Source organism: Vigna unguiculata, chromosome 3, assembly GCF_004118075.2.
Source record: "Vigna unguiculata cultivar IT97K-499-35 chromosome 3, ASM411807v1, whole genome shotgun sequence".
NCBI lineage: Eukaryota > Viridiplantae > Streptophyta > Magnoliopsida > Fabales > Fabaceae > Vigna > Vigna unguiculata.
Window position 1 is genome coordinate 62,543,983 of NC_040281.1, and position 14,855 is coordinate 62,558,837.

Here is a 14,855-nt window from a genome sequence, read left to right on the forward strand (position 1 = left end):
TTTCATAATAAGACGCATATATTATATATCAGGACAATTTCAAACGAAATGCAATTAATCATCGGAAGAAGCCAGAGGCTGACAATCACATTGCGTTAAGAAAAAATCTTTCTAACTAACATTTTGACGGGACAAAAGCGAATTTGCTAGCAAACAAACTCCTAGATTGGACCTCAAAAACAGGGGAGGCATGCAGCGCTCCTCCCTTTTCATTGTGAAGCATACTATTTCTCTGCAAGTACCAAAAAGTTGAAGAATTCTTGTAAATATTGCTCCTCAGGTGAGGGTAGCCTTGGTACAAATAATCCGACGGATTGAAAACAGGGGTTTCTTTCTCAAATCTATGAAGCGACTTGCTTCTAGGTAGAAACCCAACCGGATTCTGGCCTGGAGATTCTTTCCTTGACATTGAATTTGTTCGCAAACAGTTCTCTATCACATTAGCCTCGTCCATGAATCTTTCTCTCATTTCCCTAATATTTCTCCAAAGTTTAAAAGATCTTGATCTGGTGATGATATTCCATGCCCTAAAACCTGGTCCCCCTGAATTGACAGGGACATTACTCGATGTATACGGAATTCTTTTGCACTCGATGCAGAAATGCTTATATCTCTCCAAGTCAAAGGCTTTTCTCTTTGCTGCGTTAGATAGACATGCATATGCCTACAAGAAAAAGGGTGGCAGGGGGATGAGATTGTATTCCTCGACTATACTCAGACTTGGGAAGGAATTTATGGTATATGTCTACATGGGGGTGTTGATGACACCTTCAAAGTTTAGAATCAACAGAAGATAAATGTTCATTGTTTCGGTGTTATGTTACCTGCAGGCTTAGCGGCTAACCAATTAAAAGAAAAGAAAACATCACAGAAATACCTCAGAAACGAGCTTGAAAGCAATTTCAGCCTTGGGGTGCTTATTCTTATCTGGGTGAACATGTAAGGCTGCAAAAGAAAAAAAAAAAACGAAAAAAAAGAAGCTTCTCATTATTCACAAAAGAGAGAGAATGCCAGATTTCACATAGCCACAGAAGCAGTTAAACCTACCCAGTTTATGGTACCTCTTACGAATGGCATTCACCCCTGCATTTTCTTCCACCTATGAGAACCCAATATGGAGAAAGTTTGCATCATAAAAGAGAACCTATATACGGTTTGTTTGAACAAGAAAGGTAAAGAACTTACTCCAAGAATGCAATACCAGTCAACGAAAGTTGTGTTAGCTGATTCTGAGAGAAGTTTATGATGAACACACACAACAGAACGCGTGGAAATGGAGCAAATCTCTAATACCAACTTGGACTTGGGGTCTGAGTCTTGTCCCATTCTCCCCATTTTGAGAGTGATATGATAGCGCGAATATTGGAAGTCGAGGACAAAACGCGAATAGGGGTTATTAGAAATACGGAAGGTGGTTCCCTTTCGTTGGTTTTCGAGAGATGCAGAGGTTAAGGAAAAATAGCAACCATTGCGGAGGAGATATTCGACATTGGATCAGTTGGTGGGAACAGACAAGTTTAGAGATATGGAGAGGTTAACGTTATTCTCTCCAAATGGCACTGATTGAGAAGTATTAGGGAAGGACATTTGGCCCTTACGTTTCTTTTTTCTTTTCTCGTTCAAATTTAAACCCAAATCCAACTAAATACCCTATTTTATATGATGATATATTATGTTCCTCTGATGTTAGTTAGATTAACCAAGTTGCTGTTGCCATTCTCCACCGCCTCCTACCATTTGTTGCAACATTCAACAACTAGTAAGTAGTAACATGTTAGGCTGAAAATAGAACTTCACACCACTGTGACAATTAAGAAGTTCAGAGGTTGTTTTCCAAAGATTGTTTTGTAAAAAATATTAAATCTGAGATGTTGAATCAATTGTGTAATCTGATTAAGCCATCTACCCGTTATTCTGGCCACTTTTAATGATTCATCTTTCAGTATCCACTTCAAGCATTGTTTTATTTGTTGAGGTTTGTGAGGGCGTTGTGGAAAATTAGAAACTCACAAAACGTTCATGAAAAGCAAGCACCCCTGGTACATGAAACCCGTTATACACTTGTGCAGCGAAACGTGACAATTAGGGTAGAAAATACATGAAGGGTTCGTAGAGGTTTGAAGGTTATGGTGTTGTGGTAGGTAGATTGCAATATTATTTTGGTACAGTGTCCTTAAATTGAAGGAGAAATTACCCGTGAAGATGAGATGGGAGCGTTCAAGTAGGGGTGACCCACACATATAATGCCCGGTTGAAGCTAGGAATGAAAAAGGTGTTCTGAGTAGGTTAAAAAATACACTGAAATCATATTATAGGTCCTACCTCTGTCCTTTTGTTCAAAACAACGTATCATGTTTTCATCTTCTCCTCAAAATTCATTATGGGTGCCGTTTACAATGCATCTCCTACCTTTTTCTCTTCGGAAATTACCTGCTAAAGTTGCTTCTTCACTACCCAGTGGTTTGGTTGAACCTATTGCAACCGAATCACTATTTTTTTTAATCTTTCTAATACTTTCCTTATAACATATTGATAAAAGAAGTTCACACGTTACACTCAAGAATTTTGACACTTGAAGGAAGAAGGGAATATAGATAGTTTAGTAAACTGAATGAATTTCTGTAATGATAAAAACTACAAAGAAAAAGTGTATAAGTTTACAAAAACGTCATCTTCGTTATCATGCATTGGTTGAGGCTTAGGTGAAAAATGTAACAACGTTTGGTGCAGTGGCTTTAAGAGGAAAGTTAGTTTGTCCTGCTTCAAGTTGGTTCTGCACTCGATCTTTAAACAGCTTCATTCCTTCTCCAAATTCCATGTTTGCACTACAGTTTTTGCATCACCATTCGTTAGTTAGAATAGGCCAGTGATTTTTTATTTATTCGAGAGAGATTTGTTTTGTACATTTAAAGTGTTGAAGTAAGATATTAAATGTTAGGAGTGTAAAGTTTGAATGGAATAATTGGTGGTACTATTGCTTTAGACATTGGTAACCGAACCCTTGTTTTGAGTTTAACAACTGCAACTTCCAAGATAGGCTTTGTTTTGCATAGGACAAATTGCAGCAGGGTAAAGTGGTACAATTTTTATTGGATATAATTAATTAATTAATTTGAAGCTCTCATGGCCCAATATGCAGGTCAACAATGTCCTGGAAATTCAAAATCCAGCACAAGAAATTTGAGGAATTGTGGGTCAGGGTGGCGATTGAAGTCTATGCAACTCTATTTAGTTATTTGCTTAATTATTGTTTTTAGGACATTGATCATGAGGAGCCCTTGGAAATTTTCTACTGGCCCACTTCGCGAGGTCATCAATTCAAAAATTGGTTAAGACAGAATGATAGAATACACGGAAATAAAAGAAAAAGTAAAAATTCGAATTACTTGTTAAAGAAAAATTGGTTAAATATATTTTTTTCGGTTAATTTACGGTGAAAATTAAAATTAATTTTTCTTTTTGACGTAATTTAATTTTTTATCTTTAAAAATACGTGGATTTAACTATTTTAATTAAATTTTGTTAAATTTATTAAACGTGTTTCATTTATAACATTTGAGTTGTTTACAATTGCTTGACATATTTTCACTTCAATGTTAGCTGAATGATATTATAAGATACATTTAGAACGTTAAATAAACTTAAAAAAAATGTGGTTAAAAAGATTAAATTGGTCTAAAATTTTTAATATGAATTAATTCTAATTTTTACTAAAACTTAAAAAAGAAGAAGCAAAAGTGACATTGTTATAGGCATGAGCAATTGGTAATTCCCCATAGCATATTGCTTTGAAGAGCTTTGGAAAAGAGAAAAGGAGAAGTAAAATAAAATAAGTTGGAAAAGTTTATTTTTGCATAAACCTGACTCCTACAAGATTCTGAATTCAAAATGAAGCTGCTATGCTATTCCTGGCATTCTTTTACTCACACATGCCACAAATTTTCTTTCTTATCATTTTTAATATCTTGGTTTGTCTTTTACTGTCTGTTAACATTTCAAAAATACCAACGTGAATACTTACATTATCCAGGACGATAAAACAAAAGATATTTAAATATTCATATATTTTTATCTCCACCTCTAGTTGTATCTTTCTTCGTCAAAACATTTTTTTTAATTGACATTTATCTACTTTATCCTAAACCCAATAGTATATAGTTCAATTTCTATTCGTGTGAATATTAGAACTCTAACCATTTGTTTAAATATAGAATTTTACCAATTGGGATTAATTTGAATAGATTTTATTTTGAGTTACTTTATTTTTAAATTTTTTATTTAAATAAATTATTTAAACTGATTGAATTTCCATTATTGTTAAATATAAAATAATTTAATACTAAATAACATTTAATGATTTAAAAATATCAATATAGGATATTTTTCAATTCATATTAAATGGATTTTTTTAATTTATTTATCAAAGTTGACATGATTTGTCTTGCTAATGTCCCCAAATACATTTCTCAGTTAGCTTAAATTAAAGTTACTTTTAGCTAAGATACACTATAATTAGTTGGGTTGATATTTAGAATAATGTTAATGTTTTCAGTATTGTTGGTTTGGATTTTTTTCATTAACCTTTCTGTTGACTACAAAAATTCTTCTATTTACTTTATTTGATATCTGACAAAACAATTTTAATTCGGATTAATTAAAAGTGACATGACCATAATTACCTTCAGTTCCATTGGGTGTTTAAAAACCATATCTCAAGTTATTTTAATCAATAACACCCGTTTAACATAAATCATTATTATTATCATAAACTAATTTAGACATGTGTTTTAGTTGAGTTAAAAATTATTCAAATTAAGTATATTAAAATAATGTATTTAATTTTAAAATAAAATAATGATTTATCATAGGCACACCCAAGCATAGTCAATGCATTGAGGAAGGAAGTGATTGGGCCTAGAAAAAGCTCAATGTACACTTGGGCCGTTCTTCCTGAATCTCCAAAAATTTCTTCCGGTATTCTCATATATATTTTATTTTATATTTTAAAACGTTTAATTTAAAATATGAAAAATTATATTTTAAATTATACATTTAGATATAAAAATTTATGAGAATAAACATTGAAATTATTGAAGTAGAGGAGGAAATGACCTGTCCGCTAACATATACAAGGCCCAACAAACTTGTTTTTTAAAAATAAATTGAATTAACAAAATTGAAAAAGGGTTTTATGAAAAAGAATCTAGTTAACCTTAATTAAGGACAGGTGTTGTTTTAGAAGATCTTCTATAACCACTGGTTTATGTTTTAGTTAATTAATTAATTAATATTATTAGAAAGATAAGATAAACTGAAGCTTCCCTGTGGTAGAGTTATTTTGAAACTGCAGAAGATCCATGGCTAATGGTCTTGGCATGTTATCTTTGCATCAAAGAAATGCAACTGAGCTTCGTGTTCCCAGAAAGGAACATTCTCACTTCCTTTCACACGTTTCTGTTTCACACACTCAAGCCATATTCCAAACCCCAATTTATGTCTCCATTTTCCTTCTGTTCTGCCTAACCTCTCTCTGCACATTCTTCTTCTCTGTCGCTTACATGACCGCCGGTGCAATGGCGACGGCTGCCGGAGCCGCGGTGACGCTGTACCTCTTGTTGAGGCGGAGGAAGAAGGCCGAAGAGGAGTGGTCGAGAGCGCGGACCCTGAGGGTGAGGCCAGCTCAGGCGCCGGCGAATCTGTTCGAATCGATCGTGACGTTGTCGGAGACGCTGAGATTCACTTACTCGGAGACTATTGGGAAATGGCCAATCGCAGACTTGGCCTTCGGCATCAATTCCTTCATGCGCAAACAGGTCGACTCAATTTCCCCATTATCTTGTTGTGGATTTGAATTTTTAGGTTTGAAATTGGAGACGACACTTGCAGGGTGATTTGGCAGTTGCGAGTGTGTATGGTGGAAGTGGTTGTGTGGAGTTGAAAGGCCCTGAAGTTGTAGCGGACTTAGAGGAACTATTGAGGCTGTTGACTCTGTGCATGCTTTTCTCCAAAAAACCATTTCCCGATTTTTTAGATTCTGCCGGATTCTCACAGGACCATGTCCTTCTCCACAGCCCCAAAGCTGAGGTAGGTACCCTCTTTTGTAATTTTGTCTATTTCTTTTTCCATTTTTTTGTGGGGTTAACTTGGAAAATTCGATGGAAGTAAAGAGGGTATATGATTGACTTTATAGTTGGGTCTAGTTTTATAAGGGTTGTTAGTGGCAATTACTAGACGCACTCCCCATGCATGGTTTTTATGTTTTTTTTTTTCAGAAATATCCAGAAATAACCAATTTTTGAATCTTTTCATGTTTCAATAACCTATACTGATGCTATTAATTTTCAAGTTTTAAGCTCGATCTTCTTGCCTGTCTATGTGGGCCAGCAGATGCACAATTATTGATATATTTATCTCAGAACAAGCAAAATCTTTGGAGTGCCGGAATTTAGGACATGGTTAATGTCTAAAATATAATTTTCATATTCACATAAAAGAATACAAATGAGAGATCATTTTACGATACAATCTTTAGAAAACAAAATCCAGATAAGAAGATGAAACATATTTCTTAAAACAAAAAGTCCTGTAACAGTGAGCCCAAAAGGAATGCTAAGAGATCAAACAATTTTATATAATATAATATATTTTAACTTCTTTAAAATTAATTTTGTGTAGGAGTATAGAAGGTAGCCAGGAATGAGATTTCCATGCCTTGGTCTGTGTCCCGTCTAACCCGTGTTGGAAGTGTGTCACAGATATGTCAGTGCAAGTGTCATACCTGCACCTTCTGGTGGATCTTTTGTGTTGGTGCTTCCTAGAAAAGCCTCAAAATACATGTCTGACCCTTTGTTCATAATTCTTCATTACCCTAGATCATCTTTAAAGAACATCCTAGCTTAATGGGAGTGACAGTCCCAAATTCATGTTAATGGTTGGTCATGTCCATTCTGAAATGACAATTCCTGTAAATCTTACATAGTTATGGTTGAAAAGTTCATTTTGAGGTGCTGACAGATGTAATTGAATTTTGATTTTCTTTTAGATGGAGGCAGTATTAGCTGTTGAGTTTATTGCACATGTTAATTTATGCTCCTTAAACATGTCGGTGTTGTTTTTTGTATGTATTTTATTTCTATGTTACAAAACATGTACTATTTTTCACGCTAAATGTATCATCATTCAATTTATTGTTCAACTGTGACTAAAAACTGATTTAATATCATGAAACCTGCAGCTTCTGAAGCCCGCTTTCACTATTATACATGATATGCAATCAAGATGTTTTCTTCTGTTGATCCGGGGAACTCATAGTATAAAAGACACACTGACAGCTGCAACTGGTGCTATGGTTCCTTTTCACCATTCCATTCTAAGTGATGGACAAATAAGCAACTTGGTTTTAGGACATGCACACTGTGGTATGGTTGCTGCTGCTCGTTGGATTGCAAAACTCTGCACTCCTACATTACTTAAGGCTCTTAATGAATGTCCAGACTCAAAAGTCAAGGTACTGTTATATATTATTTTTGAAATGCTACAGCCCCGGATTGTGATTGTCCAGTTCTTTCTTTCATTTGTTTGTGCCTTAACTTTTTTCATCCTTTCACTAGAATGACATTCTTTTTTAATGTTTTCTTTTAAATAAAAATAATATGTACTTTTTTAATCACATTACTCATAGCATACTTGCCTCATCCGAAACCACAGGTTGTTGGACACTCACTTGGTGGTGGTACTGCATCACTGTTGACATATATTCTTAGAGAACAAAACGAATTATCTTCAACCACCTGTGTCACATTTGCTCCAGGCATGTGATCATACTAATTTTACCTATGAAGTTACTGAATTGACAAGTAACACTAGTTGTATCTAGGTTATGATGAATTATCATTTCATTCGATAATGGTGAAAAATATGTCAGATTATTTTGGTGAATGCAAATGAGATTTACATAGCTATTCAGTGTGATATGAAATTATATTTATGGCATGTAATTATATTCTGATTTAAATAAGAATGCTTACTTTTGCTATGTGACCTATCATTTCCTTTTCAGCTGCGTGTATGACATGGGAGTTAGCGGAATCAGGGAAGCACTTCATCACCACCATTATAAATAATTCCGACATGGTGCCCACATTATCATCTTTCTCTGTTGATGATCTTCGTTCTGAGGTGCATTTGCTGGTTCTCCCAACTTCTCCAATCTGAGTACATATTAATTTTAATGAGTTTGTTAATCTTATCTTTTAGATAATGCTTTGTTATTTACTGAAGTTAGTTTTGTTAGGTTGCTGCATCTTCTTGGTTGAATGATTTATGGAATCAGGTTGAGCATACAAAGGTTCTGAATGTCATCTATCGCTCTGCAAGTACCCTTGGATCTCACTTACAATCTATATCCAGTGCAAAAGACAAGGTAACTGGTGTAGGTGCTATTCTACTGCCAGTAGCCAGTAGTACCCAGGTAACTTCAAGTTTTCTTGTCTCTATTTGACATTCTAGTGCTCAGTTATCCAACCATACCTTATCAACCGGTCAATTGCATTTGCTGTGATCCTAATACTCAAACTGTTTCTATTACTGTATACCTTCTTTTATGTGAGGTTTTTTCTGCATGCATTTTTATAAAGAAAGATCCTGATGTTGCTGTTACCTGCAGGTTGTGATAAAGCATGCACAAAGTGTTGCAAAAGCTGTTGTCAAAACTATGGCTAAACACAGTCAGAATATTGGTCCGTTGTCGAAATCTAAATTAAATAACTTGGTCAAAGTTTCTCTTGAACCAGAAAATATAAGTAATTCTCTTTTGACTGAGAGTGTGTCTGTACTTAATAAAGATGAACCAAACTCCACAAGTGGAAAATCTGAACCTGATGTGGCAGATGAAGATAAACTAGTCATTGATGCCAATGAACACATCACAGAAGGTGAATTGTGGCATGAACTGGAGAAAGAACTTGAAAAACAGACTATATTGAACATCCTGACTCAGATAGAAGAAGCAGCTGCAGAAAAAGAGATAATTGAGGAAGAAAATCAACTTATTAATGCTAGCAATTCAATCTCAACATCTGACCTTGTAGATAATAGTTATTGTTTTTATCCCCCAGGTAAAATTATGCATATGGTCTCTGCACCTTCTGATGAATCTGGTTCAAATTCCAAGGAGGGACATATCAAATTATATGAAACACCAAGACAGCTGTATAGCAAGTTCAGACTACCAAAAAAAATGATAAATGATCATTACATGCCAACATATAGGACAATGATCCAACAATTAATCCAAGAATTAAAGAAAGATGGTGTCAAACAGTACTAAGGAGAAGTGAATAAATCCCCTTTCATGTTGAAAGTTTATCAAAGCTGTGTATTCAAGGAATACAAGAAACTTCAAACATTCCATAATTTAAGAATTGAATTACTTAGAGCCTCCCCTCAGAGGAGAAGCTTCCAAAAATTGACGGGCAATTCCCAACCAAAGTAGGGCAGGACTCACCCGCCGTAAAGTCGGTGTTCGAATTTTAGGTGTTGGCACGACCAGTCGTCTCTATACGATCATTGACCAGTCGCCTTTCACCCCCTGACAGGACAGGTTAAGTTTTAGAGCTTTTCCTTGTTCTATTTATATACGCAGTTCCACACTCAAGTTTATTAAATCTCCGATATGGGACTTGCAAGTGATTTGATTACCTTAATTATCCAAATAACGTCATACATATAAAGTCATCGAGTAATATTTCACCCGAACTATTTAATTTTATGCAATTTAATTAATTTATTTAAACTTTAATTAGGTGGTCCTATTTGGTTTATTACGTCTTGCGGACGCTGTTTGGTAAACTCAAGACAATTTTTTTACCTAGACGCTCAGTTTAACCAAATAATTTTGGTATAGTATTAATTTTTCAATTTTTTTTATGATGTGAGTTACCGTTATCATTATAAATAAATAAATAAATACATCATTTGGTAAAGCTAAAATGGAACAATAAAGAAAACGTTCAAAAACAAAATTAGATGAAATCCGAAAGAAAAGGGCTATCCCAGTTTTTTTATTTAATAATATAATAAATAATAATACTTTCTACAAAGAATAATTTTGAATTTCTTATTTCTTTGCGATTAAACGACCTTTATTTTTCTACTTGTTTATTTCCTTTTCATCTCTATCAAACATTCCTTCAATATAATTTTTCTTGTCTTTCATCTTTATATTTTTTTTCATAAGTAAAGTCTACTCTTTGATATATACAAAGTTTGGTATTACAAGAGATATAATTGGAGGTGTTTCGGGTATAGTAATGAAGTACATATCTCCAATACTCAAATTGTCCTTAAGTCTTTTTGTACAACACTTCACCATTCGCTGCCTCGTTCTCGATGATTAAATCAGTTCGAGTTTGTCCGAGTAAGGGCAATTAATACGGTAATAAATGCGAAGTAAAAGTCTTCACCAACTCACCTTGGGCTCTTATTTATAGTTTTTTGACATGGGTCCGTGACTATGATTTTCTTAATCATGACCCAATTGCTTTTTAATCTTGGTTACTAACTTGTATTACTTTAATTTACTTTTAACTTATTGATTCAGTTTTGGAGCGGAGGACCATGCGTCCTGGCAGTTGTCCCGATAATTGTGGAGATAAAGTTCAATTGGAATGAACACGGAAGCCGTTCGGTCGCGAACTCCCTTAAAACACTCTGGAGAGATTGTCACATTAACAATCCAGAGAATTGTTCGTCTTTAACGGATGACTTACGACCGCTTGTTCTTAGATCACCTGACCATACAATACACGAGGTATCGTAGAACTAATGCAGTGAACATTTTTTGAATAAATATTTGTTTAATGGGAACCGGTACTAGCTTTAATTCACAGTATGCAATTTATTAATATATCTTGATCCGAGAAAATAGAAATATGCTTTGTTCCCTTGTCTCTTGTCACCACCATTCAAAGTTCGCCGCTGCGACTCCTGAATTAAAAATAATGTTATAATAAGAAATAATTGGAACAACAGACATCAACCACCATAACGGGTTTTCAAAGACTCAGGTGGCTCTTCTTCCATTATCTTTGAACCCACTTTTTCGAAGTACTGGCGTATGGTTGTTTTACGATCACCAAGGAAGGTATGATCCACAAAGTTATCGTACACTTCTTCACCAAGGCTTTTCGCACCAAGGCTACTGCAACAATTCATTTTATCAACACATTACACAAGATAATAACATATTTTATGAAGTCATAAATTGTAGTTCTTGATTAATAGTTAAAACATAATTGTTTATAACATTTTATCTTAATGTTAATGGAATAAATACTTGAAATATTTTACAACAAAATGAGTAAGAAATTTTAATGGAAACGCTTTCATGAGTTTAAAAATTACATAATTTCAAATCTCAGAAAAAATATTAGAAAAAACATTAAAAATCAAATCAATTCAAATCTAATACATTAAAAATGATGAAAATTTTGACTGAATGAATGAATGTTACCAGTGACGAAGATAAACACGGCATGGCAAAACATCATCCCGCCAGATCTTATGGATCTTATACTCTCCATAGCGTTCAAAATATTTTTCCCTGCCCTCTGTTACAAAAAAGTCAAACATATAACACAATATAGTTTCATGTCCATGCGATGTTGTATTGGCTTCTTAGTTCTTCAAACCAACATTAAAATGAATATCATGTGTGCTGAAAGTACATATTTAAATTAATATGTATTTTTTAATTAATTAACAAGAACAACAATTACTTTTCAACTTCAAAGTAATTAGGAAAAAAATGCCACTTACGTCGCTTTAAGCTTTGCTTAAACTTCAAGAAAAGTCACGATGTTTTATTTACAAAGTTAATAATTATTTAAAGAAAATTTAGTAAATGATTATGAACGTATTATTTCTTAAATAACCAAACATGTAAGAAAATTGAATTTAGTCTTCAAACTAAATGTTACAGAAGTTTAAAATGTTAAAAAATAGTAGCAAAAGAAGTTTATGTTTGCACAAATTATCAAGTAAAATTAAAAAATAGAAGATATAATTCATTTAATTAAAATTAAGCGTAGGGCAGTTCAGTGTTTTTGTAATCTAATACTTCTGACTGAGTATAAACTTGGATTTTGTAACATTACCATTGCATCTAAATTTAAAGAATTCATCGTCACTGTAAGAAGCACAAAGAACCTGCGTTGATAACACACAAAAACCATCAACAAAGTTAAACACCATATATGCGTTACAAATAATCTATGAAAAAAAAAGATAGTAAAATTAAAAATAGCTGTAACATACTGCAGGATTGGTAAAGGGCTTTCCATCTAGTGATTCAGGAACAACCTGTGGGAGACAAAATGAATTCAAAATTATATTTGGAAGTCTTGAAGCAGGTGTATTCTATTATCACGGGAACAAAGAAATAAACAATAACTCACAGCTAAAAACCGATATACGCGTTCCCTTTCGATGAATGCTGGAATCTAAATTCGTTCCAAGAAAATAAAGAACAATTGTTCAGATAATTGTTTTGTGTAAATCTTCCTCAAATAATTGAAAGTTTTGCAAAGACAGTACCTCTGTTTTCTTTATCTCAAAAACAACTAAAATAATTGTTTCACCTTCACATGGTTCAACAGATAGCCCCGCAATTTCCTGCATGCAACGCAACCAAAAACAAAACGCACATCCAACGACCAATTACTGCCAACTAGCACATCAAGTACTAAAACTTCTTCAAATTCTTTTATGTTTTTTACTTTCACATTTCTATTTCTGAGTAGTCAAATTTAATAACTAAATAAAAAAAAAAATACATGCTTCTTTAACCATAACTATCAAAAATATGAGAAATTACACTTATCTTTACTAATATAAAATCATGCTCATAATCCATCTAATTTTGAAATAATCATTACTTTCATTACATTTTCAATAAAATAATATTTATATTATTTTAATATTTTTCAACAAATAACACACATTCTTTTTCGTTTATAAACTTTTCTTATATTTCTAATAAATAATATGATAAAATGATAGTTTATGAATTTTAATTTTCGTAATTTGTAATAATGTTAGTTGTAAATAAAATAAGAAAAGTAAGCGTGACCTTATTAATGAAATTAATGTTTATTTAAAAGTTAAAAGACATGTGAACGTTATTTTAAGGAAAAATATTAAAAAAATGTGTATGCTTATTTTAAAACTAGAGGTTAGTATAGGTGTCTGTTGACTTTATGTGGAGGGAGATAAGTGCATTTTTTTCTAAAAATAATTTATGAGATAATTATTATTATAAAAATGAATAAATATATTACATATTATAATTTCTGAATGTGATAATTAAAATTTGTTATGAAATCTGAAAATATCATCTAATTTGCAACATAAACAAAAAAGCATGGAGTATAACCGTTCGTAGTTCTTGGCGATGAAAAGGACAAAAAAAAAAGAAAATAGGGAAAAAAAGAGAAAATGACCTCAGTTTTGATATTGGCAACACCGTGAGTGAAAAAGAGGGCTCCAACGGAGTTGAAGAGACGGCGGAATCCGGTTAAGCGGGCGATTCGGAAGTTAACGAGGTTGGGAAAAGTGCTTCTGGCACTTCTCTCTGTGTCAATAAGAGAAAGTAAATTAATAAAGAGGATTTGATTGGATAGATATGATACATGAAAGAATGCATATAGTAATTACCGGAGAGAAGGGAACCATAACCGCAAATGGAGATGTAATCGTCTGAGGAGAGTAAGGCATCGAAATCGGAGAGGTGAGTGAGTTCATGACAGGGCAAGGTTTTAGCCATGGCCATCGGAACGGAGGAGGAAGAATGGAAGAAGAAGAAGAAGAAGAAGAAGAGTTTCTCTTGCTGATTGGTTGACACTAGTTGGGTTGGGGGGGAATAAATAACAGATCTGGCACAGTCTTTATATTCCAAACAAGTGTGTCCATTTCATTGATGCACCCATACCTCTTTCACTGTATCAGTAACCTACACTTTATCCTTTTTTTTATTATTCTTTCCTAAATTTTTTATTTATAAAAAAAAAAACAAATTTTAAGCGTCAATTTTTATTATTCTCTCCTCACTCATTTTTTTAAATAATAAATTTGGTCCAACCAAAATTACATATGGTTGTAAAAAGTAAAAGTGCCACTACTTTGTAATTAAACTCTACATGTAATTAACGAGTTTTGTATATGCAATTAACATGACAGTTAATTACGAACTATAATTCACAATTTGAAGCTTTTTTAGAGAAAATTCTTGCTTAACTAACCTTATTTTTTGTTATGTAATTGAACACAAAATTTAGTAATGAAGACATATATATTAATCAAGATAAATGCACTTGAATCACTAGTCTTTTTCAAATCATCATAAGATTTGGAGCAATCAAATAAAAAAACTAATAAGATTTGACTAATCAATTCTCACAAATATATACTTTTGTTCAACACACATTTTTTGAGCGATAATACTTATCAAGTATATTACAGGCTTTATCATGAACCATTGGGTTAAATATAAAAACAATAAAAGGAACTTGTTATTTGAAAAAAAAAATTTATAATCATGTAAGAATGATTACATTCATCATTTTCAAAAACCTTGAATAATCTTTCCTTTTATGAAATGAAACTCAATGTCAATGTGTTTAGTTTTTTATTTTTTTTATTTTTTTTTATTTTTTATGGTGGACTTTGTTATTGAATAATTGAATAACATTGTTGTTGTTTGCTACAGTAGATGGTAACGATGTAGCTTCAACTCTTTGACTAGGTTCTGTCATAAGGATTTTTTCATTACTTTTGTCATAATAATATATCTTTGTTTC

At 32.9% G+C, this 14,855-nt stretch overlaps 3 protein-coding genes across 4 annotated transcripts; 1 reads left to right on the forward strand and 2 right to left on the reverse strand.

Annotated features, from left to right (window-relative positions):
- Positions 1 to 26: 26 nt before the first annotated feature.
- Positions 27 to 1,862, reverse strand: LOC114178158. Its single transcript, XM_028063906.1, has 4 exons — positions 1,186 to 1,862; positions 1,048 to 1,099; positions 878 to 945; positions 27 to 664 (listed from the first exon to the last, which is right to left on the reverse strand). Exons 1-4 carry the CDS (start codon positions 1,333 to 1,335, stop codon positions 116 to 118), a joined length of 819 nt encoding a protein of 272 aa, XP_027919707.1. The 5' UTR covers positions 1,336 to 1,862; the 3' UTR covers positions 27 to 115.
- Positions 1,863 to 5,332: 3,470 nt separating this feature from the next.
- Positions 5,333 to 9,690, forward strand: LOC114177260. The gene is made up of 7 exons (XM_028062534.1): positions 5,333 to 5,813; positions 5,887 to 6,084; positions 7,235 to 7,507; positions 7,708 to 7,810; positions 8,060 to 8,178; positions 8,294 to 8,470; positions 8,666 to 9,690. Exons 1-7 carry the CDS (start codon positions 5,358 to 5,360, stop codon positions 9,326 to 9,328), a joined length of 1,989 nt encoding a protein of 662 aa, XP_027918335.1. The 5' UTR covers positions 5,333 to 5,357; the 3' UTR covers positions 9,329 to 9,690.
- A 1,128-nt stretch (positions 9,691 to 10,818) lies between these two features.
- On the reverse strand, positions 10,819 to 13,969 carry LOC114177014. Of its 2 annotated transcripts, none has more exons than XM_028062232.1 (8): positions 13,714 to 13,969; positions 13,500 to 13,630; positions 12,595 to 12,672; positions 12,456 to 12,500; positions 12,316 to 12,360; positions 12,156 to 12,207; positions 11,513 to 11,609; positions 10,819 to 11,200 (listed from the first exon to the last, which is right to left on the reverse strand). In XM_028062232.1, the coding sequence occupies exons 1-8, from the start codon at positions 13,826 to 13,828 to the stop codon at positions 11,035 to 11,037; spliced, it is 729 nt and encodes a 242-aa protein (XP_027918033.1). In that variant the 5' UTR covers positions 13,829 to 13,969; the 3' UTR covers positions 10,819 to 11,034. The 2 variants fall into 2 exon arrangements, with proteins under 2 accessions (XP_027918033.1, XP_027918034.1); XM_028062233.1 differs by having other exon boundaries at positions 10,874 to 11,197.
- Between the last annotated feature and the right edge of the window lie 886 nt (positions 13,970 to 14,855).

What these genes read in the sequence shown, in the direction of transcription:
- LOC114178158 (XM_028063906.1), bottom strand. Translation starts at nt 1,335, where the DNA reads ATGGGGAGAATGGGACAAGACTCAGACCCCAAGTCCAAGTTGGTATTA. An exon ending in ACTGGTATTGCATTCTTGGA is followed by an intron (nt 1,100 to 1,185) that starts GTAAGTTCTTTA and finishes GGGTTCTCATAG; the next exon opens with GTGGAAGAAAATGCAGGGGT. An exon ending in TAAGAGGTACCATAAACTGG is followed by an intron (nt 946 to 1,047) that starts GTAGGTTTAACT and finishes TTTCTTTTGCAG; the next exon opens with CCTTACATGTTCACCCAGAT.
- LOC114177260 (XM_028062534.1), top strand. Translation starts at nt 5,358, where the DNA reads ATGGCTAATGGTCTTGGCATGTTATCTTTGCATCAAAGAAATGCAACT. An exon ending in ATTCCTTCATGCGCAAACAG is followed by an intron (nt 5,814 to 5,886) that starts GTCGACTCAATT and finishes CGACACTTGCAG; the next exon opens with GGTGATTTGGCAGTTGCGAG. An exon ending in TTGATGATCTTCGTTCTGAG is followed by an intron (nt 8,179 to 8,293) that starts GTGCATTTGCTG and finishes TAGTTTTGTTAG; the next exon opens with GTTGCTGCATCTTCTTGGTT.
- LOC114177014 (XM_028062232.1), bottom strand. Translation starts at nt 13,828, where the DNA reads ATGGCCATGGCTAAAACCTTGCCCTGTCATGAACTCACTCACCTCTCC. An exon ending in TTGCCAATATCAAAACTGAG is followed by an intron (nt 12,673 to 13,499) that starts GTCATTTTCTCT and finishes CGTTGCATGCAG; the next exon opens with GAAATTGCGGGGCTATCTGT. An exon ending in GCGTATATCGGTTTTTAGCT is followed by an intron (nt 12,361 to 12,455) that starts GTGAGTTATTGT and finishes TGTCTCCCACAG; the next exon opens with GTTGTTCCTGAATCACTAGA.